Below are 26064 nucleotides of genomic sequence, written 5' to 3'. Positions count from 1 at the left end.
CAGTATAACAACATTTATAAAAAAAAATGTACTTCAAATTGCTAAATCAAATACCCACATTGTTCTTAGTAACATCTGACAACCAACACAGGCATGGACTGGGAATAAAGAGGAAAAAAGGGAGGGAATAAACACAAGTGTGTAGGAGGAAGCTAATCAGCAGCCTTATGTGATGTCACTAGACTTATGATTGGTTTTGGGAGTGTAGAATTTACAACATTCACAAAATAGTAAAACAAATAGAAAACCTGCCGTTTATAACTTTTTTTTTTTTTTAGATGATTATATCAAGAAAATGACTGATTTCAGAAAAAAACAATGGTGAGTAGCTTTAAACAATATTTTCCACTCACAAACCTAGCTAAAGTTGTATTACAACTTGTATTTATTTGGGATCAGGAAAGTGTATAACATTTTAATGTTTCTTTTTTTTTTTGATGGAATCTCGTGTGGACTATATACTATATTTCTGTCCCTGTAACCCTGCAGCTTCTATCTCCTGCTTCCTTTCATGTCCACGATGCTTTTCCAGTGGGAGGAGGGAGGACGCGGACTTTGTTCCCGGAGCTCTGCCTCCAGATGACCTCATGCCGGGGAAAAGAGGAGGAGGAGAAGTAGGAAAAGGAGGAGTCCGCGGCGTGCTCGTAGTCTACCTTGCTGAATCAAACTGGGTCTGGGACTGAGTTCGTGTGGAAGTACGCTGTAAGAACCGGGAGAACTTTCCCCCCCCACCTTTTGCCGGCACTGTGATCTCCATGACATTTACCAGGTAAGACTTTAGAAGTGCTATTGTGGAGACTGTTGAGTGGAGGGTCTGTGAGGAGTTCAGGGGAGATGTGTCACGTTTTAGCTGGAAGTTTGTGAGGAGGAGAAATGCCGAGACATGCCCATTGAGTAGCCATGGGAAGCAGCGGGGCAGACAGCTGACTCACTGTAACTCCAATATTTCTGTCTCGTTTTTATAGACTCTCGTTATTTTTGTTTGTTTGTTTGTTTGTTTCAGTTATAAAACTCTTCGAACTTTTGAGGCTGAGTTTGCTTTGAACATCAGCGAGCACACACACCATTCAAACTCCAAAACTGGCGCTAAATGAAAGCGTTTCACCGCTGTTTCATCACTCAGGACGCTAACGTGAAGAAATGCGTTGCGCATATAAGTCTTTAAAGTAGCAGTGCTTTAATTGGGTTATTTACTAACGCAGTTTAAATTGGGTCATTCCTCTGGATAGGTTTGAGTGTGGTTTATACAGCAGTGTGAAAAATGTGAGGACACCCCTCTAAATATTTAGTTTTCTATTTAAAAAATATTTCCAAATTCAGGCTTAATTATCTTTTTGTTTATATGTAGGAAGTGGTTTAGTTGAACTTAAGCAACTAAAGTAAATCTCATCTTTCAAAAGAGCTTGTCAAGTCAGAGTGAGGACACCGTACCCTCCTGATTATTTCAACTTCAAGATGTTTTTTAGTCGTTTTCAAGTCATGGCAGCAACACCTTAAGGAGACCAAGATCTGGGCTTTGACTTGAATCATCGCATTTCTTAAATCTCACTTAGTCATCTATTGGACTAACTTGTGAGTAATTTTTATTGCACAGTTTCCATTCTGCTTTAGCTTAATTTTAATGTTTTATTTACTTGTTTATTTATTTTTCCTCATGCCCCCTCTGATACTTTACAGTTTACGATGAACATTTAATGGTGACCTGGATAGATTTTGCTGCAGCAAAGCATCTACAAACCATGACACCTTCACCTATTAATGTTTGTCATTTGGTTGTAAAAGCTGGCACTGGTTGATCTTACACATTTTCTGTGTCACTTTTGTGTTTATATTGCTGTTGCTCTGTAAATGAATTTTTAGCCATCACATATTTAGTGGAACTGCAACTGAACTGCCCTCCAAGCAGCACCCTGTTTATGACTGAATACTATTTTGAAATTCAGAAATTCCTTAAACTGCGACCTTCAATGGCAAATACAAGGCCGACAGCACAACCAGTTGCAAGATCACAAATCCAACAGTTGGAGCAAAAACTGCAAATGTACTGATAGTAAGGACATTTTCAAACAAAACTGTATGTTTCATGCATTGTTTATTGAATATTCTTCTGAAAGAAATCCAAAATCCAGACAGCAGAAAATCTACAAAGACTTCAGCCTCCTAAATGTTATGGCTCATGAATGCATCATAGGTTCTGCTTGTTTTGACTGAAGGTTAGTCATAACAAGAAACACTATGCTTGGGTTCATACAAGGGAAAATCTATTAGATGTACCAAAGGATAAGAACAAATGTTAAAAGAAACCACAGATCCACTAATCAATTGGACGGTGATTGACATTGCCATTTTTCCCTTTGCCTTTATGTGTTTGGGAAAAATACCAAAATGAAAAAAATGCTACTTTTCTATTATGTCCTACTTTTAAATTCCATAAAAACATCAACCAATAATGTGTTATTTAAAAGAGATCATAGAGATTATATTGTGATTGCTTCATTGAAATAAAAACTAGAGCTGCAATAACAATATTAGTGCTCCAATTAACAGTTATTTTATTTGGTGGAAAAGCTATCCATTATTAGATCTGCCATTTTAGAGTTTGTATTTCCCAAAAAGCTCAACAGAACTAATCTGATTCTGGCATCTATCACTGGGCAAGATTCAGCAAATCAAAGTTTGCTTCTGACTGCTCTGAAACATTAACTTGGTGTCAGTTTAAAGGAGCTATTGATTATATAAGTACATTATGCTGATATATTTTAGTTAGATTCACATTATTATAAAGAGATTCATTTTAATGCCTCACTGATGAGATATTTGAAGACACTGGTTGCACTTCCTCCAACTGTGCCGACCTGTTTGATGCTCATCCCCGGTCTGTATTTTGAGATTGGATGGGGCATTTTATAAAAGCAGAAGCCAGCCCAGATTTATATGAGGGGTAAAGTACAGTAATTTTGTCCACCCACTTAAACTGAGTCATTGAAGTTTGACGACAGACGGGCAGGCTGGCTGTATATAACCTGAGCAGTTTTCTGGTTGTCGTCAGATAAGGAGTGGTACTTCTGTCCGGTGCTTTGAAAATCAAAGTTGTGTTTCAACGTCTTTAAAGGACGTATCAGAAGGGAGCTGACTTTGATTTCGAGCTCATAAATTCATTGATTCAAGGTCCTCTCTGGATCGGATTTATGAGAGTTTTTGTCTGTACAGCCTCCTGGCTTTCTACCTTGACAGGGCTTGTTTTGCATTAGAAACCCCAACAGGTGGGAAAGACGTTACGGAAAACCATTGCGGTCAGATCATGCGACTGTGCTGTGTTAACTTTCCAGTGTAATTTCATCTAATTTTACACAGATGATGAAACCATCAGAATGGATTTGCGTGCCTTTGTGCCAAAGCTTGATTCGTCCCAGTTGTCTGTCGGAAGATGCCTGCTTTACAGAGCAGTCATCTTGTTAAGAGTGGGGGAAGAGAAGGGGGGCGTCTTTCCCCTCTCAGTCTATGCAGAGCCTGGTTCCCATGGTCCAATGCCAACTGGCCAATAAAAGACGCTGGCATCAGAGTTGCATTGTGATGGCCGAGGAGGGAAACTTACGGGAACCACTGACCCGACAGAAAGTACATACTGAGTCGTTGCTGTTATTTTGCTGAATGAATTTTGTCCTCAAAGGCGGCTTCACAGTTTCTCCCAAGCAGAAAGTCCAGATTTAAAAAGTTTGTCCGCTGAAATGCAGTGATGCGGATTTCTGCTGTAGATGAGGCAAACGTCTTTGCTCCTGCCTAGCCATGTGACTGTATGGTATTTTACGGAGCAAAGAGTGTTACTCCGGAACGCATTATGTTGCATCACCTCTAATCTGCTTTAAACGAATTATGTTACTTTTATCTCAGTTTGCTTTGGCAAGCTACGGTCTGAGGAAAACTCTTTGAAACTCTTTACAAGTCAGTGTTTCGGTGAGCACAATGGCCTTCAACTTAAACGGGAAAAATAACTTGTGTGATCACATTGTTATTCATCGTACCTTTTAACATATTATCTGTCAGTTTGCCTCAAAGCCAAACTCAGAAATCATTTCTTGATTTTTATCTGGAAAGCTTCAGCCACAATTGACGATTCCCTAGTGGTTGTTTTTGTTCTCTCGTCTGCTGTGCTGGATTTTCTGTTTACAAAATAAGTTGATCCTCAGGAAAGTATTCATGTGTTCACAGCTTTGGAATGGAGGATCATAAACAAGCCCCTTTTGAAAAAATTGTGTTACGTAATAATATTAATGTCTTACAGAAGCCTTTGTTGTGCTTTTTGAAATGAACCGGTTGCCCCCATTTTATGGTATGATGACTAAAACATATGGTATCGCGTCTAATGTGGAAATTTCAAATCCTGAATGTGTAAAGTTCTGCTATTGTTTCAGAAAACTGTAAAGATTGTTCCTCAAACTTACTTAAAAGTTCAATTAACATTTATTTTACTTCAGCTTTTCCTTCTGACGTAAGCAACGCTATTTTGTGAACACCAGCTAAATGAAATATTTTCAAAGTGTTTATTGTGCAAAACCTTTTGCAGTTTTGTTTTTCATGGAGTCGCACATAAACAAGAAGTCAGATGCTTAATGGAGAGCCTGCTCAAAGCTTCAAAACAGAGCTACAGCTGGTGCTCCTTTACTGTCTACAAGTAGATAAGTGTAAATTAGGATATGATTTGGAGTCCTTCTTTTTAACCAGCTGTCTGGCAGTGCACAGCAGCAGGTGGAGGAATAGCGTCTCTACATCAACACGTGTATGTACGAGCAGAGAAAACTCTCTGCGACTTATGAAAAAGTTAAAGACAAGAATGGTAGAAAAATGTTTGCCGTTATAAAAGTGCCTGCTTGTCCCACATTGGCGTATTTCATAAAGATGGAACCATCTTCTTCTATGGGATTAAATGTCCAGATGACCATAAAGAAGGTTCAACATGGACACTTCCAAAGACCCCATATGTGGATGTTTACCCTCTGACTTGTGTTTGGAAGGACCTCTCAGCTGCAGCTGTTACTGATTCACACTTCAGTTCAGACTTTCTAAAACTCCCAGAAATGGACAAGGGGAGCTTAGGAGATTAGTGATATTAACTTAATAACTTGTGTTGCAGTCATTTGTTCAGTGAAAACATATTTTGGAGGCAGATGCATATTAGGGTCCGTAATCAGCAGAGTTTAAGGGGGGAATGGGGAGCTTCCTTTGCTGGCGTGCAACACACAAACTGCAGTACATATGTGTGATCTCTTAGGAAGGCTGTTGCAGATAAAGCTCTTAAAAACTGAACATGTCCGTCTTTTGTTCACAATTTTACCATCTCCACATGTCACTGTTGTGCAGAACATGTGTTCTCTGGTTCCTTTAATGCTCCTCCGGTCTTAATCTCTGCATGTGGGGAGGAGGCAATTAAGATGAGTGACTGAGCTACTAATAAATCAGTCATCAACAAAGAAAGCATGCAAACAAGATGGCTGTCCTCAGCTCGATGTGCTCTTGATGTAACAATGAATCAATGAAAAACATCTCATTTGGCTTTATTAGATTGTCCCATCAGTTAACTAGGTTTCTGCAATAATGTTGCAATAAAACCATTGTTTTTTTTTTTTTTTGTGTTTTCAGTGCTAGCTTTGCCTAATTTATGATATTTAAATAGAATCTTTTGGTAGTTTTTCATTGTATTGTAACTGATAAAGGAATAATTGATTAGTGATGGAAAAGTTCTTCTTAATATGAATGATGAAGTGAATAAATAACTTCCTCATTAAAAAAAGACCCCAAAATGTCATTAATGGTTTGTTGCTGGAGCCTCCTTTTAGACTTTAAAACATTCCTGTCAATGTTTTACTCCTGGTCAAATACCAGAGTTCCCTAGGAGGCAAATGTCAAATTTAGCTGAAGTTCCAGTGGTCCATCGTTTTTTTTTTTTTCCTTTTCTCTCCAGAGCTTCATTAACTGTGTACTGGAAATCAGTACTAGTGCAGTCAAGTTTAATATGTTGAAATAGAAGAAGGTAATGACAGCAGTTCTCTTGAGGGGACAGAATTAAGTTGTGCCTTTTTGTTTTTTAAAGATGGGAAGGAAAGAGGAGGATAAATAAATGAGTCCAGTTTAGTCATTTGTCTCTCTTTATTCTTACATGGGATGTAACAAAGTTATTTAGTCATGAATGCTCTGTCTCAAATTGTCTAGAGATCTTTTTCACCTTGTAGATGAAAAGATCTAGTCACTGCTAGAGCTGAGGCAGCTTTTAATTACCTACCGCCTTAGGCGTGAGAAACAACCAGAAAATGCTCAATCTTCTCGATAGCTAGCAGTTACATCTCATCAGAGGTAATGTGTTGTTGGTTGTAGTAAGTCCTATGAAGTTCAAATTTATCAAATTCGAGAAAACGGACCAAAAAAAAAAAAAAATAATATTTGGTGATTTTAAAAGATGTTCTTCACTTTTCAATTAATTTAGAAAGGGAGCTTGTCAAATTCTACTTTTTTCTATGATGGATTTCTGTCAGCACTTGGTTAGATGACAAGTTGTACTTATCAGAGTGTTTTTGATTAATGTCAGTATTCATCCTGCACATTAAGTAGGATTAAGAATAAGTGTCCTCTGAGGGCAACTCTAGAAAGTACTTTTCTTTGTGATTTTTTTTTTGCACTTTAAAAAAAACAAGAAAACTTCCACCTTCTTCCTAGTCTGTTCCTATGATTTATTAAATGTGGATCCTTTTGAATTTCATGTTAGGTTTTGCTTTGCTATGCCTGATTAGGTGTGAGTTTTGCCTCAGTTTGATTTTTACTAGAAGACAATAATTTAAATGAAAAGTAAATAAAGCTGCTGTTGAAATGTGGGTAAATAAAACAAATGTTATATTGGCTGCACCAATAAGACATTTACGAAAACAAACAAAGCAAATTTACGAAACCAACGGCAACAAGATGGAAATAAATACTAGCTGTCAATATAGGCCCAGTTTTATCTGACCGATATCAATATACTAAAAAAAAAAAAAAAAAAAAAATTAATATTGGTCAGCACCAAAGTCAGTAACAAAATATCAAGCATCCCTAATTTTAATTCATAATCCACTTTTTAAGGTTGTATTATCAAATGTTTTCTTACACAAGATTCTCCCTTGTTCCTCCTCATGGCCACACACTTCAGATTTAGTTTAATCAGCCCACAGGACATGTCTCCAAATATTAATCTCCTGTGTCTATTTTCTCAAAGGCAACTTTTTTGGAGTTGACTTCTTCCTCGCTGATTGGCTTTTCAGCCCATATCTGTTACAGCTTCAGTCAACCTCTCTACAAGATCATTCCCTGTTCTTTTGGTTGTTGATGTACACTTCTTACCAAAAACAGACTCATTTCAGGGTCAGAATTGTAAGTACCGATATTAAGAGTGTTTTTTTTTTTTTTTAACAATTATTTTTAAATTAGAATGGTTTTAAACAAATATCAGAGAAACATAATCAGTAACCATGACATGGTATTTTTAATGTGATAATTGGTGCAAAATTTATTAATAAACAATTGAAGAAATGTGTAAAAAAAAACAACAAAAAAAACACTTGAGAGGAAGTGAGGTTTTTCCGAGGTTATGCATTTCCCTTCTGTGCAAGGGCAACGTCTCTGTTTGCTGACATGAACACAGGAGAAGTCGAACCAGCAGTATAAATATCACTTCATTTGTATTTTTCCTTCAGCTCTGGTGTGAATAATAACCTTTTGTTTACAGTGACTGACACTGCTCTCCTTCGTACCTAATCCCCACACTTCCTGTTTAAAAGATTTTTTTTTTTCTTCGCCATTGTTTCTGAAGCACTCGAACTCGCAGGCCGGGCCGGGTTTGTTTCCTGCCCTCGTTGAATGGACAACAAGAGAATAGATAATTACCGAGTTCACATGAGAATTGAAATGTTCCACTTCTCGACAGCATTTGTCAAAGCATTTCGAAGGTCGGCACCAGTTTGAGAGTTTCCACGTTGCTATGCCAACTGTGTTGAAATCCGAGCATGATTATTCATGTGAAACTGGTCGATAAAGACAGCTGGCACAACATTTCGACTGGAAAGCGAACGCTTACAGTGGGAAATAGCTGTTTACCTGGAGAGGAGTGGTTTTGATTGGAGTACTTTCATTATCGTGTGCCACCTAATAAGAGGACAAAGTTCACGCTTACTCACCAGCATCCAGTTGAGGTAAAATGCTTCCTTACCAGTGGCATTCTGAGCAAACAATCCAATTTTTTTTTTTCTCTATGAAGCTATTTTTCTTAGATAACTGGAGTAGCCACATAGCTCTATTAACCCCGTGTCATGTCAACATTGTGCAGGTGAGGATCTTTTCTTCTCAGCCTGTTTGGATTTGAACTGCATCACATGAGGAATGACCTAGAAAACAGGCACGTTGATAACTGGCGGCACCTTTTGAACCAGCAGAGACTTCAATTTCTCTTTCTTGAAAAGGACCCGTCTTAACGCTGCACTTTATTGTCACGTTAGGCGTTTTCAAAGTAGCCATCTCCCTTCTGAAATATGTTTGGACAAAAATGCCACAACGTCCCTACAGACGTTGGACAGCTACATTGTTGTTTCTTTTTAAATAACCAAAGAGGGCAAGGTGGCCGTGGTTTTCTGCTGTTTCTATTAGTAGGTGTGAATGTTTACAGTCTGTTATGTCTGTCCTACCAGCATGTGTCTGCAAACCTGTGAACCTCTGAGCAGCTTTCGCTGCTGTGTGGTAATATTGAGAGGCCCCTTCTAAGGGGGCCTTGTATGTATTTGAACCCGTCTTAAATGCACTTGGGTGGACCTGAGCTTGAGGAATCTTGATCCCATCATCCTGCATACCATACAGTCCACAGCTCCTCTCTAAGGAGCCTTTCTCTGAAAGGTCACAGCTATGTCCCCAATTAAGCAGTTTTGTTCAATGGTATGTGCTGATCTTTGTGTCGTTGTTGCATAGGTCTAATTAATGCCCGACAGTGGCTTCACTGTGAATAAAATGTGATGATACAGTACATGACAGTTTTTATTCTGAGTTTTATAATGTGTGTGTGTGAGTCTGTTTCTGGTAGCTTTTGAAAAGGGGGGGAAAAAGGTATGGAAAAAATTAGTCATGCTGTTTTTTTATTAGGGTTTTAAAAGGGTGCATCTCATTTCCTTTGGGGTGTTATTCATTGTAACTGTGGAGATGAGCAGCGTATTTCCATATGATATCACGCAACTGTTTCATTAAGAAGCCAATGTAGTGCACTGTGCCATTCCTGCAAAATCTACACAAGTTTGTTGGAATCCAGAATGGCACAGTTATTAGATTTGTATAATATATCAGGCATTTTCCCCAGAAAACTTGCTAAACCTGGTGGTAGTAGCTTGGCCATTATTTTCCTGTGCAATCCCGCTTGAATAAAATCTCGCCTATAGCACAGTTTGGCCTTTCTCCCCTTCACATGGATTCCCTCTGGTAGATTTTTTTTTTTTTTTACCGGGCCAATCGACGGACAGAAGGAGAAGTTGTGAATGATGACGTTGATTTTCTGCTCTGTTTTAGCAATGGCAGGGGGAGAATGTGAACGAATCGGTTCAAAGCAGTGACTGGGAAAAAAAAAGGGATCTTACTTTTTTAAAGCAGACATAATTATCACAGAGTTGGCATTGTAATCTATTTCAGCATCTAATATCTCCAATTAACATGATTGATGATGTGTTATTACATCGTCAACCTGTTTAAGTCTTGATGTCTCGATAGGATAACAATGAATGAACCGCAGGCTTGTCTCAACATGACGTAGAAAATTGGTTCCATTATGGCTTTTTACTAGGGCTGTATAATTTAAGGAAAATATTGAAATATAAATATATCCGTTGTGAATAACTGTAATTTTCAAGACACTTGCTTTATTATTATGTCCCCTCCACACTCTACTGACTCTAGGATCTTAGCCATTGAATAAAATACTGCTATTTGGGCATTTAGAGAAGTTTAGAGAAGAGTCTATTCAACTGGCTAAATATAAAAGAACTAGGCAGAACTCTAATGCATTCAACTCAAAATGGTACATAGCAAATATTGAATCCAAGCTTTCCTTGCAATTGCGATTGTACACATTGATATTTCAACCAAGTTTGTGATTAAATATGTATAATTGACTTCACTTTTAGAAAGAGTATTGGATCTACTTCCTTAGGTGGAAACTTGGACACTAAAAGTGTTTTGTTTTCCATGATCGAACAGCTCTCAATAGATTCAGGTTTAGGCTGACTGGTGCATACTGCCCAGCTGTTCAAGCATTCTCAAACGCATCCAACCAATCATATCAAATGCTAAATGATCAAATTAAATCTAGAGTGGAGTACACTTCCCCAGTGTTGATCAAAAGCGTGTCTGTGAAGTCTCAAAATCAATGAAAAGTTTATTTATTGACTGGTCACGGAGGAGTTGAAATGATTTAAAGTTTCGCCATGCACCCCCCTCAACCTCCAGTAACCAATCAGGCGGAGGGTTTGCTACAGAGCTCCATCTAACACCATCATGGATGAAAAAGGGCAAATCGATAGCATCTCCCACAATACCACTAGGAACAGTGAGATAATGTGGAGACTGGCTTCTGGCTCAGAAGTGTTTTTGTTTGCAGATGATGTGTCCTTATTTGGTTAAAAGCAATGTTTTCAGTGGGGAAAAAAAATTCTCTGCTGTTACTAATATAAAACCATAAACTGCAGGAGGCCAGGATGCATTTTTAAAGGGTTGGAAACAAATAAACAAACAAACAAAAAAAATCCCCTACAATTAACTGTCAGAGCTGCTGTTGCTGCTGCATTAGGAATGTTTTAACCATGGTGCAACAACATACGACTAAGAATAGTTCCAGTGCAAACAAGCACAACCAGACAGGACCTTGAGTTTATTTCTTAGCATTTAACTCTGAGGACTCCAAAGACAGAGCAGTCTTAAAAAGCCGTGGATATTAATTGAAAGCCCTGTAGCTCAGGCACATAACATCAATTACGTGTGGAATTCAGGGCATTCGACCAAGTGTTTTCCTGCAGAAGACGATAACAGAACTTGTCCTTTTCTGTTCAAATATTGAAGCATTCTTTCCATGCTTCCCTCTGCTGATGACCTGCAGGTTTGGGAGTGCGGTGGGAAAACTCAACGTATACAACCTTTACCCGCGGTGTTGTCAGGTTTTAGGAACAGTCTTTAACTCGTCGAGGTTGCTTTGGATAAACATCCTGCATCAGATGAGTCTCCTTTCTGCAGGTGCATGGACAATAACATATATTTAACAATGAAACTGGTTGTGTTGCAGGACGGTTTCCTCAGTTCTCCTTAAGGAACAATGGATGCGTTACAGCTGTGGCTCTGCATGTAAGGGACTCACTGTACACACTTTTCCTTCAGGGGCCTTAAAGAGAGGATTCCAGGAACCTCACCATGTTCAAGGCTGTGCTGAAGAAGAATAGAGATGGAGGCAAAGGGAACAAGAAGGAGTCGGGTATGTGTATATCTGTTTGTTTTTATATGTTTATTTCTGATTAAACTTTGAGGTTTTTACCAGGACACCCAATAAATACACGAAAACTAATGCATACACTGGACAAACTAATGCAATAACATAGAGTAGCTAAAGAAACCAAATCAAATCAATTCTCATCTTAGGATTTACATAAAAAGCACCCATGGTGTTGTACAGAAAGATCACTGCGCGTTTCCTTTTGCCACTGTTACGTAATAATATTGGGCTTAGACTACAAATTCTGGACTTTTCATTTTCTTTTTTGTTAAAATATACATGTAGTTAATAAAAAAGTTTGTAAATAATAGGATGCTGTAGTTTTGAAATATCTGTTTGGAAAAAAATAATAAAATATCTTTATTCCAAATATAGTGTCATAGTAAACCCTTTAAAAATAAATAGTTTTTTGTCTCACTACCCAAATCTATATATTTGCACACTTTAAAATTCATTGTGCAACTCCTATGTAATGCCACCTCTAACCAGTTAAAATACACCAGATTGTGTTGCATCAGATTGAGTCTCTCCAAGCCTGAAAAAAAGTTTAAAAACCTCCATACATGGTCGTAATCTCATATGCATTATTTGAGCCTGTGTAAAAAAAAAAAAAGCCATGCAAGGCATCACAGTCTTCTGAAGTTATGCCTCCAGTTCTTAGGTGGAGGCATCTGCTGTTGATTGGACTTTTAAACTGCACTTATATTTAAAATTAAACTCAAAATAAAATGCCCTAGGAATATTAGGAGTCAAAATTATAGCTAAACAATGGGAGGTATACTAGTCTGAGTGTGAAGCATTTAGCGATAGCTAAGAAGAATTGCAGAAAAGAAAATGAACTGCTTGCATACTGCAGCTATCGCTAAATGCTTCACACTCGGAGACTAGTATACCTCCCATTGTTTAGCTATAATTTTGACTTGAGGTACACCCTTATTATGTCATAGCAGATGTTTTTCTTTGAAATTCGTATGCTAGCCTTCCACTGTGACTAACTACGCATCATCCTTAGCTGTACATTGAAGACTAGTCCGCTGTGCACATAATTTGCCTCTTCCAATGATCCATCTTGGCAGGCCAGGGTGACACTGTGTGTTTATATTCCATCTACCAGCCCCGACCTGCTCCATCACCTCGGTGGTGGTTTCCACAGTCTGATTCAGCAGTTCTGATGTAGATGCATGTCTCATAGCTCTGCTGTCTTCGTCGCTTTTGTTTGACTCAGTCAGTATTGAAATTACAGGGGAAAAGAGTTGCTTCATGTGCGCCGTCACACCACCTCCACTGCTTTCTAGCATACAACAACAAAAGAAACGACTTAAAAGGCGTGCATGCACGGCTTTTCATGAGGCTGTTGAAACCCGTCTTGCACATACTCATGCAACACGGCTCCCCTGTTATCCAGGACACACCAACACACATCTACCCTTGAATACAAGGGGGATTTGAGCATGTGAAATCTGGGAGGGTCGACTGTTTCATGGCGGGATACAACTCTTTTTATTCCCAGTGTCACTTTTCCCAGTTGGCCCCCATCCATCAAGCCCAAGCAGCTCCTTGTCTTTTTTCACATGCCGAGACAATAAAATCTGGTCACTCCTTTCTCTTGTTCAGGTCACTTCAGACAGATGAGAGGTCACAGAGTTTCAGCTCTGAGCAGTGGCCACTGTGCCCTATTGTTGTTCCTCCATGGAGCAGACAGCCCTCTTCTTTTCAACTCAATTTTTAAAGTTAAACTCTGTGATTTTTATTTTATTTTTTTTACCCATCATTTCTAGTGGTTTCAGGATTTTCCCATTACAAAAAATATATATATTAAGACAAAAGGTGTGAAAAGAAGTAGTAGTGGCCAATTTCTGATCACCAGCATAGTAATGGTTTGACCTCCTGGTGCCAATTTTAGCTGACACTGATTTCTCTTTAAGAATTGCAATAAACAAAATACTTAATTTTCTACTTTCTGTGTGTACATTTTGAGCAGTCTTAACAATTAAAAAGATTATTTTAATAAAGAACAGTTATTCCTTTAAAATAGCACACTATTATAGAATCCATAATGAGCCCAGTAGATGAGCAGTTCCACCAGGTGTTTGCTAATTGCTGCTGACTAGTCTGAAGGAGTTGCGTGGGGGAGTCGCAGGCGAGGGCTGCTCTGTGAGGCCAAAGATTTTGAAGCTGCAGTTCCGAGAAGGAGCTTCATCTTCAAAGGCAGCGCTCGGTCGCACCAAGCGTTTCGTACAGCTGACTGGTTGCCGTGGGAGATTAAAAGATTTCTCAAATATGCTTGAAAGAATCAAAGCAGCACTTCAGTTACATTTTTGACGAGGGAATAACATAACATCATGTAAAGCTAAAAAATGTTGAAATGATAAATTGCAAAGTCAAATTTCTTTTAAGTTGTTTCATATGTGCAAAACTTTTTTAACAACTGAAGGTAATGTGGTTACTTGATTATGCTATAAAGTGGCACTATGTTCATGAAAAGTATGACACCCCCTCTAAAAGGTTATTACACGATTGAACACATATAATTTTCACACCATCAGTAAAAATGGCTTTCATTAGTCATGACTGGCTTTTTTAACTAGGGAAAAGCGTTGGGTAAATCTAAGCGGTATATTTCACAGTGGAAATAAATGGGAGGAAAGACTTTGATAATGCTATAATTGCAAGATACCTCAGCAGATGTTGCTTATGACTTTGTGGCTATGGACCGAAAGCAACTTAAATATGGTCAAGGAAACTTGGTCCTCATGCCAGATACCACTACAGTCATTAGCTCTCCTTTGGGATCTCCCCATTGCCAAGACCACAAAAACACAAACTTTGCTAATTCAGTCTCTCCATCTTGTGCTCCTCCTAGATCTTTCTTCCCTTTTTGCTTCTGGAAATTTTCATCCTGCAAGGACTCCATGTTCAGATTCACTTCTTTTTTTAGTTTATGGTATCTGCTCTTTTGCGGTGGTGTTTGAGAATCTAAAATCAGGCTTTTCTGTAACTCTGGTTGCAAGCAGAGTTATGGCTCGTTACATTACTGAATTGAAAGAATGTTTATTTTTATGCAGACTTTCCGGACTTCAAACATTAGCAGCCATGCTTTTTTTCTTTGTACGTTTCAGTAACAAAAGATCAATGAGAAATGTATAGAAGTCTGACATTTTGCTCTGGTTTGGTTCTGACATCACACAGACCAGCATGGAACCACACAGCATGTAGACTCAAGCATCTTGACAATTAAAGTTAAAATATTACCTGTAACTTTTGTTGCCTTTTTGATTTCTGTTGCACATATTTTTTCGTCACGATGTTGGTGTTTGCAATACTTGTATAACAAAGGACAGTTTGAAGTGCATTAATTGTTGACTAATGCATTCTAAATCTTATGAACTTTCATTTTGATTCTAATTTAATATTTTGCCATTTGGGCAGAGTCGCAAGGATTATGAATCACAGATAATAAATGAGTAAAGAAGAAAACAGTCACCACAGCTGTGGTCTGTGACCCCGTCAAACACTGGGGGTCCACTGTAGCTGTAGCACATTTCTGTTGTGGTCAGTGTTATATTCAGTTGTTTAAATCAGTTTTATACAAATGAGTTTCTATGTTTCTTTAGAAAGAAAATTGGGACCAGCTAGTTCCACTTCAGAAAGACCAGTTGATTTATTTTCAGTAAAAGTACAACTTAAACCCCTCCTCCCCCACAAAAGTAGAGGCTTTCAGAGATGCTTACTAGTTTACAGGCGGAATATGCTCCTAATAATGAACGACATAAAAGGCATTTTCATGTCTAAACACAGATCAAATCTTTTAATGCATCCTTATGTTTCAACCCTCGTCAATTTTTTATTTATTTATTTTTTAAAATTTTTTTTATGGATGTATTTTCTCATCAACGTTTAATAGTTCCTCCGACAAACAGACCCACGGGACCCGCTTCTTCCCTTTTTAAAGAAATCCCTCGCTCTTAAAAGCTTGGCTTTCTGGTCTTAAGTGTCTGGCATTAAACCATTGCTGTTGCTGTGGGAGTATCTTTAATAGGCCCCTCAGGTGACTAAGAGTAATGCCATTTTTGACCCAGCTTTGATTGCTTAGTGTTACTTTGTGAGGCAGGTAATGCCTCTGGAGGTTAAACTCAACACTAGACTTTTCACTCAATGAGGGTGGCAGCCTGAAGCAGCTGCCAGACATTTGTTCTGTCAGACGCAGTGTTAATCACAGCGACATGCTCTGTCGTGGCCTCACTGAGGCCGATAACAGTTCCGGCTGTTTGTCCCTCTGCATCCCAACACACGCACACGCACACGCACGCACACACACACACACACACACACACAAATGTTGCGTTCTCAAACGTCACCCATACGGTGGGTCACAGGTTGTTTAACAGCATAGAAACAGGAGCTGCACACACACCTGCTACAACAGGGTAAACATTTCTCAAGTAGACCCGAAGGCAATCTTTTTCAAGAGATTACCGTTTCATTATTGAGGCAGAGTGAGGGCAGATGCTTGGATACAGAATCTATACGAGCAGTTTTCATTGCATTCATCGTGTTGATTTCTGATAACATCTGTGTGCTCCATAGCTCACCTTATGGCTTAGCAGAGACGCAATCTTTCTAATGAGAAACAACAGATGATAAGCCAAACTGCAAAAAGAAGAAGAGAGCGAGAAAATATATATATATATATATATGTATATATATATATAAATATATAATGCATTGCTTGTTTGGTGATTTGCACAGTTTTCAAGACTCAAACGTAATTTTTTCCCCCCCAACAAGTAAATCTTAATTAAAGCCAACATCGCTTCAGAGAGATTATGTGAAAAAATGGAGGGAATGTTCATGATTTAGAGGATCTGTGTACAAAGTAAAAGCATGAGTGAGAGACCCCTAAGCACTCTATTGCCTCAGCTGTGGTGGAGAATGGTACATGCTGTCTCTGCAGTTTCCATGAGCTCTTTGGTTGTTTTGACACAAAACAGTGATTTGTTGCTAAAGGTCAGGCCATAGCAAATTGGTTACAACGTTGTATTTGTGTTTTTTCCAGTGGTTCTTCACGTTTCTAATGCCAAAGGTGTTGCTAAAGCTGATAATTCTGAGGTTGTGGTTTGTGGCTCTGAATTTATTGAACCTCTTTGAAAGTAAAATATTTTATGCTGATCCCTGTTTTGCATTATTTTGCTTGCTGTTAGGCTCAGTAGAACAGCTGACATTGCAGACATTCCTACACTGTCGTCTGCTTTCTTTCTACTTCGTCTGCAACCAGGAGAGGAGTTTTCTTTCCCTTTTGTGGGAAGAATTTGCCACAAAAGGACAGGTATTTTTGCAGGTATTTTTTTGATCGAGCAGTTACTTTTCAAAACCAAAAACATTTTTGACAAATCTTGTCTGCTGTTGCTATTATCATGGGTGAAGGGTTTCCTTTCCTCAACCAAAAACGTACTGGAAGCATTTTAACTGGACTGCTGCTCAGTTGTCCAAGTTTCTCTATTCAGATGCATTTTATTGTGAAATCATATTTGCAGAGTCTTGAGGGGCACAGATTTCAGGACTGAACTTTTCACAGTCAGTGATGACTTGGGAACTCTTGTCATCTGTTGCACTTGTTTTATCAAGTGCAGCGTCTCTGCAAGGACACTTTTTGAGGCTCCATGCCACACTGCATTGATGCAGTCATTAAAGCAAAAGTACCTGGAAGGTACTGAGTACACAAACAGTGCAACACATTCAGCAGACTGACAATTTTTAAATCTTAAAATTGTTTTTATTGTATTTATGTAGTAATCCACATTTATGGGTTTTCATTACCTGTAAGCAATGATCCTCAAAATACAAGAAAGGAATTGATTACGTACCAACATATGTAACACAGGCCATGCAATGCTTGATTGCTTGTTGAACCCTTTTGATTCATAGGATTTGCATTTGAACTTATTTTACTCATGATTCATTTCAGTCTGAGGGTCAGCGAGCCGTGGCGCCACCTTCTGTTTGTTTATTCTGCATGGCATTAAGCAGTGCTTCATAATTTAACTTAGAAAAAGAAGTTGTGAGAAGTAGTCTGACTTTTCTCACGTGATGTCATATTGCCTGAACAGTTGAGATTATCATGCCAAATATACAGTTGTGTCATAAGACATGTTTATCATAGAGGAAAGGGAGTGAATATCAACTTTCTTCTGCATAAGGCGTTTATCAACATTTTATTTCGTTCTCCCGAATTTTTTGTTGCAGTTTTTTTTTTATATACTAAATAATTTAATCAGTAGTTATGAATTAGGAAATCACCCCCGCTCTTATTACTGTTTGTCAAATTAAAAGCTGTATGAAACTAAGAACCCTGAAAGCTCTTTAAAACCACGACTATAGTTCGCTTTGTAACGGAGAAGCAAAGTTTGGACAGACATTTCACTTTCTGATATACGAAGAACACCATCTATCATTCTCTGAACAGCGAATTAAAGGCCAAATTTATCCCCTCACTTTGTCTGTCTCTGTTACAGACAGCAGGAGTTCAGACTTGCATCACGCTGAAAATGATACGTTCATGTTAACAAAGTTCTCTTGAGTCGGATGTCTGCTTAAAAAAAATGTTATGGAAAAGCACCACGGGGCTTCTTTTGCACATTGTACACCTGGCTGTCCTTTTATTAATGGGAACTGATGCCTGTGTGGAAAAGCCATGAGTCTCACCACTAACCTTTTGATACGGGTTACCACATTTTCTGGATCTTTCAGCAATAAATCTTCTTGCATTCATTTATCCTCAAAATCATAAAATGGATGAAAAAGTTGCTCTTCTCAATAAAAGTATGTGTAGATGGCAAATTGCATATTCTTTGGAGCTTGAATTAAAAACTATATATATTATTTTGTCACATACACAGACGGAATAAGTTATAAGAAATTTCATAGCACATTATGCTAACAAAATATCCAATAATGAGCAATTAATTTTATTTAGGTGTGTATATCTAAATGTTACGGTATAGTAGCTCTCGAGGGCTGGATTCAGGCACCCTTTAGGATATAATCCAAGCAGCTATGTGGGTTTAGTGTTATTTTATTGTTAACTTGAGTCTCTATGTCTGAATAATGTTTTTGTAAACTCTTTCTAAAACCTCAACAAATCACATTGTGATTAAATTTCTCCCCGATTCTCCTTTTCTAAATCGAATAAACACAAAATTGTATTGTAACAGTTGCTCAGTGGGGTTTTTTTTTTGTCCTTTGTTTGCTCTTCTATTTACCAGTCATGTTTATATAGATTTTCATGTCCAGACAGTTATGGCAGGACTTATAAAACTGGAGAGGAATGCACCTGATTTTACAAAGGAGACCATTCAGTATGCAGACCTACATGGCTATCAAAGCACTATGCAGCCAGCAGGCAACGATTAGCAGGGCGTAGCTCAAAACCACATCTTTCACTTGCACACATTCGTGTACACGCAAACACACACACACACACACACACACACACACACGCACACGCACACGCACACGCACACAGACACAAACACACCCACTCACCCGCAAACCTCAGGTGTATCCACATTAGACACGCCCAGTGTTTCCTACTGGAAAGCAAAATAAGGGCTCTTGGGGAAACCAGTGAACCTGGTTGGGCAGGCTGTTTCCTTTTTTAAGTCTAATGCGGCATATTTTGGGGCAGCCATTATACGCTTTGCATGATTTGAGATGTCTGAGAATGAAGACTATGAAGCTAATAATTTTTCTTTTCTCTTTCCACACCTATGACATGCATGCACACACCTCTCTGTAAAGAGAGGCATGGTTCAGTTTAAGCAATAATTCCTGTTGAACCTCACCTTGGTCTCTTTTTTTTTTTTCATTGAAATTTTGCAGTTATTAAAAAAAAAAGCTACAGTGTTTAGCAAAAGTATTCACATTCCTTGAGAATGGGCTCAGTGTGGGAGTGGTTGCCGCTTTGTTTATTTTATATTTTATTGAGATTCTATGTGATAACGAACACGAAGCTGAAGGAAAATAAATTATTTTCTAAATTTATTTAGAGTGCATTAATATTCACCCTCCTCCTGCAGCATTATCTTGACCGGTGTGCAACACTACTCCCATTTTCAGATGATGGACTGGACAGAGCTTTGCTTGGGATATTGTTTCATAACATAATCCCGCTTTTCCACAACTTTCTCGCCGACCTTCCTGCTCTGCTCCTTGCTCTTCACGATGCCTTTTGCTCACTAATTGTCTCTAACAAACCTCTGAGACCTCTATGCAACAGCTAAATTTTTACTGAGATTTACTAAAACACAAGTGAAAAATGCAATCTGACTTTTGAATGCATTTGGTGCACAATTTGTTTAGGGGTCTCAGAAAATAGGAGGTTGAAGTGAATACAAATGCACAAAAGACTTCTCATATTTCAAATTGTAAAACATTTTGAGAATCACGTGTAGTTTTCCTTCTACTGAACAATTTTACTTTAAGGTGACGGTAAAATACATTGACGTTTGTGGTTGTAACATGAAAATATGTAGAAATTTCTAGAACCCCCCCACCCCCACATGCCCATTGTATATTGTAACTGTTACTGTGTTTAATTACCCCGACTCCCAACCTGTGACACTGGAAAGGTTGGCACGGCAATGAATAACAAGCCAAGCACATACATGAGGACTTGATAAAAGCAGTGAATGATCTCATTTGTTACATGACAACAATAAATGCCTGTCACCCCTCACAACCCGCCTCAGACTTCAAAGCAGAGGAAAAGCATTTTATCACTTAACATGCCAGGGTGTTTCAGATGATCTTCTGAAAGGTGATGGCGGCTGTGACAGCAGTTCATTGGCTGGGGAAGTCAGTAGGGCACAGGTTTTTCTAATTACAGCATGACCTTCCTGGGCAGACACATTCCTTCTGTCTGCTTTTTTTTTTTTTTTTTTTTCTTCCCTAATAAGCTTTCATACCTTCAGCAATCTCTGACGGAAGAGATGGTCATCCCCCTCATGGCTGTTCATGCTTTAGTTTCCGATATTTTTTCCAATAACTTGAAACGGTTTTGTTCTGGTCATCCGTTATCATTGCTATGCTGACACTGTTCGGTGCCGTCACACTGGCAGGTTATCTGTTAAAACCGCTTGTTGTCTTTCTTCCTCTGTCCAGCTGAGTTTGCTCACAAGGTCTTTGAGAACAGATTTTGGCAGCCACACTTGGTATCTTTGATGCAGTGAGACTTTCTACAGGTTGAACTACTGACCCCGGCGCTTTTGTCCTCCTTCAAAAAGAACAGATACAAGTGCTGAATGCCAACAGCAACAGTTTGGATGCAGGACTCCGTTTTTCTCATTGTTTAGTTTTGGTGCCTCATTTTGAGATGGGACAGTAACGTCATTTTAGAATATTATTAAAACACAAAATTACCTGTGATCAATCACTTTTTTTTTTTTCTGAAAGTTCAGTTCCACTAGCACACTCACAATTACTGCTTGACCTGTATAATTAAGAAATTGGTTAAATGGAACCTGTCTGACAAGATGAAGTAGGCTAAATGATCTCAGAAAACAACACATTGTGCATCAATGTAGAATGATTCAAGAACAGCAGAAATTTTGAAAAAGTTAAACGACTCAAAATCTTTTAGACCCCAGTGGTTATGGTTGCCTGACGTAAAAATGTGTTTGACCTGAAACAGTGGGGCCATAAAAAGAGAAAATGGAAGAAACAAGCAAGATTGCAAATGCTTTTTCAGAGTGTTGTAGAACTGTCGTAATGGGTCAAAATAATTGTTCATTGGTCAGTGCTACCCGCCATGTAAGGCACAATTGATTACTTAGTTTTGCAAAACTCCACCATTAACTGAGTTTCTCATAATTACTCAAAAGCTACAAGATTTTCCCTGGTTTGTGTTTGTTTTTGGGATTACTCTTTAGAAGGACTCTGTGGATAACCTTTGTACTACATTGTCGTCCGTTTAGTATTACTGAACAGGCTGGTGTCTAAAGGTTACTGGTGTTCTCATGACCTCACCTGGCCTCGGAGGCAGTTCTGCCTAATGGTCTGTGCTAATGGCAATCCAACTCTATCATTAAGCCAAATCTCCATGGTAACACAGGACCGAAGACCACATTTCACTTTTGCCTTGCGTTCTGTCCCATGTGGCTCTGAGTTCATTCATTCATAACTTTGCAGATCCTCAGTTTCTGACGTTTTTCAAAAAAACATGCAGATGGAGAGGAATCTCCTGTATGATCCATTCTTGACCTAAAGCTGTTCACTGCATTAATATGATTGATCGGCAAGGGCCCATGGATGCCTTTGTCCTAAAGACTAAACAGCTGTGTCTTTGACTTTGACATTGTCATTAACCCAATTAAAAACCCATGAGAGATTTTTAATACAGTTGTGCTATAAAGGAAATTTAAATATTCCTTTTTTTCTCTTTTTTGTTGGTCAATGATTCAACAATAAACACTCATAAAAATAACTGTAGGAGGGATTAAAAAATAAGTTTGACTGTTTTTCCTTATTGCACCACTATTACTCCACTCTATAAATTGCTATATGTAGAGATTCACTGTTGCATAATTTTGCATTTTGCATTTCTTTGAGGCTTCTGAATGGCAAAATGGTCATAATGACTCCCTGATTAAGCTATTTATCTGCGTTATAAAAAGTAATTAATGACTGTTTTCTGAATAGAGATTAGTTTGACCTACCAAAGTATACTTGGATTACTCAATGGGGCTTCCTACTATTAATGTGTGCTATTTCTCCTGGAAATTTCACAACAAAAGTCTGAATGCAATTAATAGTCTTGATCCCAGGCTGGGATCCAAAGCAGTGTGCATAAGTCGGCTTCATGTAATGAGAACTTCGATAAACATTCACGTTGTAACAGCTCAATTCCATAAACATGCACTAATGCAGTTATATTTTAAAGATATGGTGCATAGCTGCTACAACTGAGCCTCTGAATACATACGCATGCAAATGCTAGCAGTGCACCGATTGCAGTTCTTTGGCCAAATACCAATCTTTAAAAAGCCTGACCTGCCAATTCTGATTTTGGCTGATGCCAATTTTTAATTTTTTTTTTGTCTGAAATGTTGCTAAATATAGCAAGAAAGTCACTGAGTTGACAACGGCTGGGTGACTATTGTTATCTGCAAATGTGCAGACATGACCTGGTGGACCGGTATGTCACGCAAACCTCTGAGCAGAGGACAGTGGCTGATTTTAGATGTTTGATGAGGTAGATAAGATAATCACCAATCTCCCAAAATTAAGGAGATCGGCGCTGATAAATCAGCTGACGGATAAATCGGTGCAGCCTTACCAAATGCTAAATTGGAATTGGAACTGGAATTATACTCTGGTGCAAGAACGTACACGATGGCCACGGCTAGTTGGAAACAATAGAAATGGTCTTTGCACTACCACAGAACCTAACATCCACAGTCTTGCCTATCTTCTCTCTTTGAGGTCACAGCTAATCAGTGTCAAGGAAAATGAGTACTGGTTCTGGATTGGCTACTTGGCAACACCCAGCCAACAGTGTATCAAGTTGCATTGTGCCTGTGTATTTCAACTTCCCAAGCCGTATTTTCATTTCAGTCTTTTAGATACGCTTCAAGAAAAAAACCGAGTAGACAAATTGTCTCAAATAATTTAGAGTTACCTTTCACAGTGAAATAAGCAAGTAAGTGAATCCATGAGCGTGCAGTAAATGTATTCAAACTTCCCGAGTCAATGCTTTGTGAAAGGAGCATCAGAGTAAGGGGAGCCGAACGTAAATGCACCAAACTTGAATTTGACCAAACTTTGCATTTTGGGTCAAAAGAGAAGTGCTGAGTTCAGTCTAACCTTGGGATAAAAATGGGGCATTTACACGAGTGACAAATGTATCCAGCCACAACGTAGGAATATTTGTGTTGACAGTTATAGCACATTCAGTCCCCTCAATAGGCTGTTATGAGAAAGATCAAGCAGGTCATGGTCATTTTTAATAATATCCTCATGGCCAGAATGGTGTAATTAAAATCTGTTTCACTTGACATTCTTTCCTATCAAGTGGCATACAGAAATTCTCATCTGTCAGTCTCTTTTATTAGCCTTCGTATATCTCCGCTGTCAGAAATCGTCAGATAAAACATGGCTAAGTCAGTCTCAGGCACGTCGTTTTTTTCCCCATATATGCCTAAATTGCCAATTTATGAAGAGGAATGGAAAATGTCATGCTGCCTGGCCAGTGCTGCCCCTCACTTCCTCCCCCTCTTCTACTCCTTATCCCCTAGAAACACACGTACTCGTCCCTGCCAGTCTTTTCCCTTGGGGCCATCGAGGAAAGCATTCCACAGCTCGGGCTACTGCAGACGAGAAAAATTGAGCACAATCTAAGTCTTTTTTTAGATAAAAAATGCTGTGAAGCCTTTTCAATTTTTTGGGTGAAAAAAATTGCTACGGTGTGAGAACAAATTTAAGCTGGTTGTTTCACAAAGGTGGAGGAGCTCTTGGATTTTGAGGAGGTAAAATGACATCGTCAGGATGGTTTCCTTCCTTCATGGACCACCAGCTAAGATGGGTAATCCGCTAAGCACCCGGGTGTATATGTTGGAACAAAAAGTTAGGAAAATTAATTTTTTTACAGAAAAAAATCTAATTTTAATACCCAAAATTGCCATAAGAAGACTTCAAATTAAAACAAAAAAAGGGAGGAAAAGACTGAGTTCTTCAAAAATTGAATATAACAGCCTGATGGAGGACAAAGTGCTCAATTATTAATAATATTGAATTGTAGGCTTTTTTCTCTTGGCTCATTTGTACAGTATTTTAACAGGTTTTACAACAGCTCTTGGGTGATTAGAATAGTATGCCACTAGAAAACCCTCATGATTATAAAAAAATATTTCTCCAAAATGGTTTCTAACTATTTTTTAGTTTCAAATTATTGTAAAATTTGAAGATTTTGCATCACAAAATAACCTTGTAGTCCTTGTCCTTGATCATTATGTATGGCTCAGTGTGGGATCTCCCCCACTCTTTTCTTTGTTTGCCTCTCTCTGCTCTCTGTGGGTCACTGTGGGTTAACCATGACAGCTTTTGTGAGACTGTCTCACTGGTCTCGGAAGTACACAGAGACTCCTCATTGGCACTCAGTCTAGCGAAAGAATTTTCCTCTTTGGTGAATTGTCCGTTAACCATCAGCCATTGTGCTTTGATTGAAAGAATATGCATTAATTATAGTCCCCTTTGTCTCTTTAGGCCATAAGATGAACAAGTTGCAAGCCAATCAATTTCTCTTTGCGGTGTATAGTGAACATTAATGGAGATTATAAGAAATGATATCACAGCTCATACACTTAGGACTTTACCTGTCTTGTCGTTTGTTTCAAAACAAAAGCGGTAGGTGATTGTTCTGGAAAGCCAGTTGGAGTGAATGCATTGCATATTTTTGAGCCTGCATCTTTCAGGGGGCCTTTGCATTCCCTCAGAAGGAGTGACGAGCCACATTCCACAGCACAGCGTTACAGGAGACGCTAAGGACATTGTCCAGAGTTTATTCATGAAAGAACTCTGCTGGTCAACACAACTTGAATTTGGGGCATTTGTGTTTTTTTTGTTTGTTTTTTTGCTCTTTTATTTTTCACATTAGATTGTGATTTTGCACTTGGCTTAAGTACTGCAGCGTGGTTGGAGCACTTAAGACAAAATGTGTAAACAAACATGTCATTCTCTGTCACTTAATGTATTGGTTACATGTGGTTTAATAACTTAAATTAGTACTTAATTTTTAAGAAGGACAAAATGCTTTTCAAAATCTTTTACAAATGTCGATCTGAAAAGTGTGGAGTGCATGTGTATGATGTGATATTATAACATAAAATCCATTACAGCCAATTACCTTTAAAAGTCTCCTCATTAGTACAGTTCACCTTACTGTAATTAAGGCTCAGTACGAATCCAGATGTTTCACGAAGGTCTCAGACAGGATAGAAATAAAATTGTGGTGAAGTTATGGGCAGAGTGAAGTTGTAAAATAATATCCCAAGAGCACCATTCAATATGTCACACATAAATGAAATTGGTATGGCACACTGCACACCTAGACATGGCAACCTTCCTAAATTAACTGGCTGACTCATGGAAGGAGGGGATCAGTTGGATCGGGAAGCAGCCAATAGTGAGTATAGGGGAGCCGTACAGACCGACTGGTCAGGTGGGATAATCTGTGCAAAGGGCAATGTTTGAACTTATTTGGACAAAGTATGCTGTTTATGGAGGAGTAGCTAACAGAAGCCATGTTGAAAGAAGTCTAGTTCAGTGTTTGCTACAAGCCTTACAGGGGACACAGCTATAACATGCTTTGGTCAGATGATTCACTTAACTTTTGTTGTCTTGTTTGGCAAACACTTTACACAGCAAATCATCCTGCACACACCATCTGCGTGGTAAAACATCAAATGGCTCAATTACATCCTCAGTGCAGTCAAGTTCTCCAGAGTCCTGCTAATGTCTTGATTGTTTGACCTAGG

General features: G+C 38.6%; 1 protein-coding gene across 2 annotated transcripts in view; it reads left to right on the top strand.

Moving 5' to 3' along the window:
• Window positions 1-108: 108 nt before the first annotated feature.
• tanc1b (tetratricopeptide repeat, ankyrin repeat and coiled-coil containing 1b) overlaps window positions 109-26064 on the top strand; it is a 97918-nt gene continuing 71962 nt past the window's right edge. For both annotated transcript variants that reach the window (XM_088001322.1, XM_088001316.1), the window contains exons 1-2: window positions 109-769; window positions 11425-11518. In XM_088001322.1, coding sequence (XP_087857448.1) covers window positions 11458-11518 — 61 coding nt within the window. In that variant the 5' untranslated portion in view covers window positions 109-769; window positions 11425-11457. The remainder of the gene's footprint in view (window positions 770-11424; window positions 11519-26064) is intronic.

Source organism: Poecilia mexicana, unplaced genomic scaffold, assembly GCF_051168715.1.
Source record: "Poecilia mexicana isolate PSO_F unplaced genomic scaffold, ASM5116871v1 scaffold_2, whole genome shotgun sequence".
Classification (NCBI taxonomy): Eukaryota; Metazoa; Chordata; class Actinopteri; order Cyprinodontiformes; family Poeciliidae; genus Poecilia; species Poecilia mexicana.
Note: the sequence above shows the minus strand (reverse complement) of the source record. Positions and strands in the feature narration are given on the sequence as shown.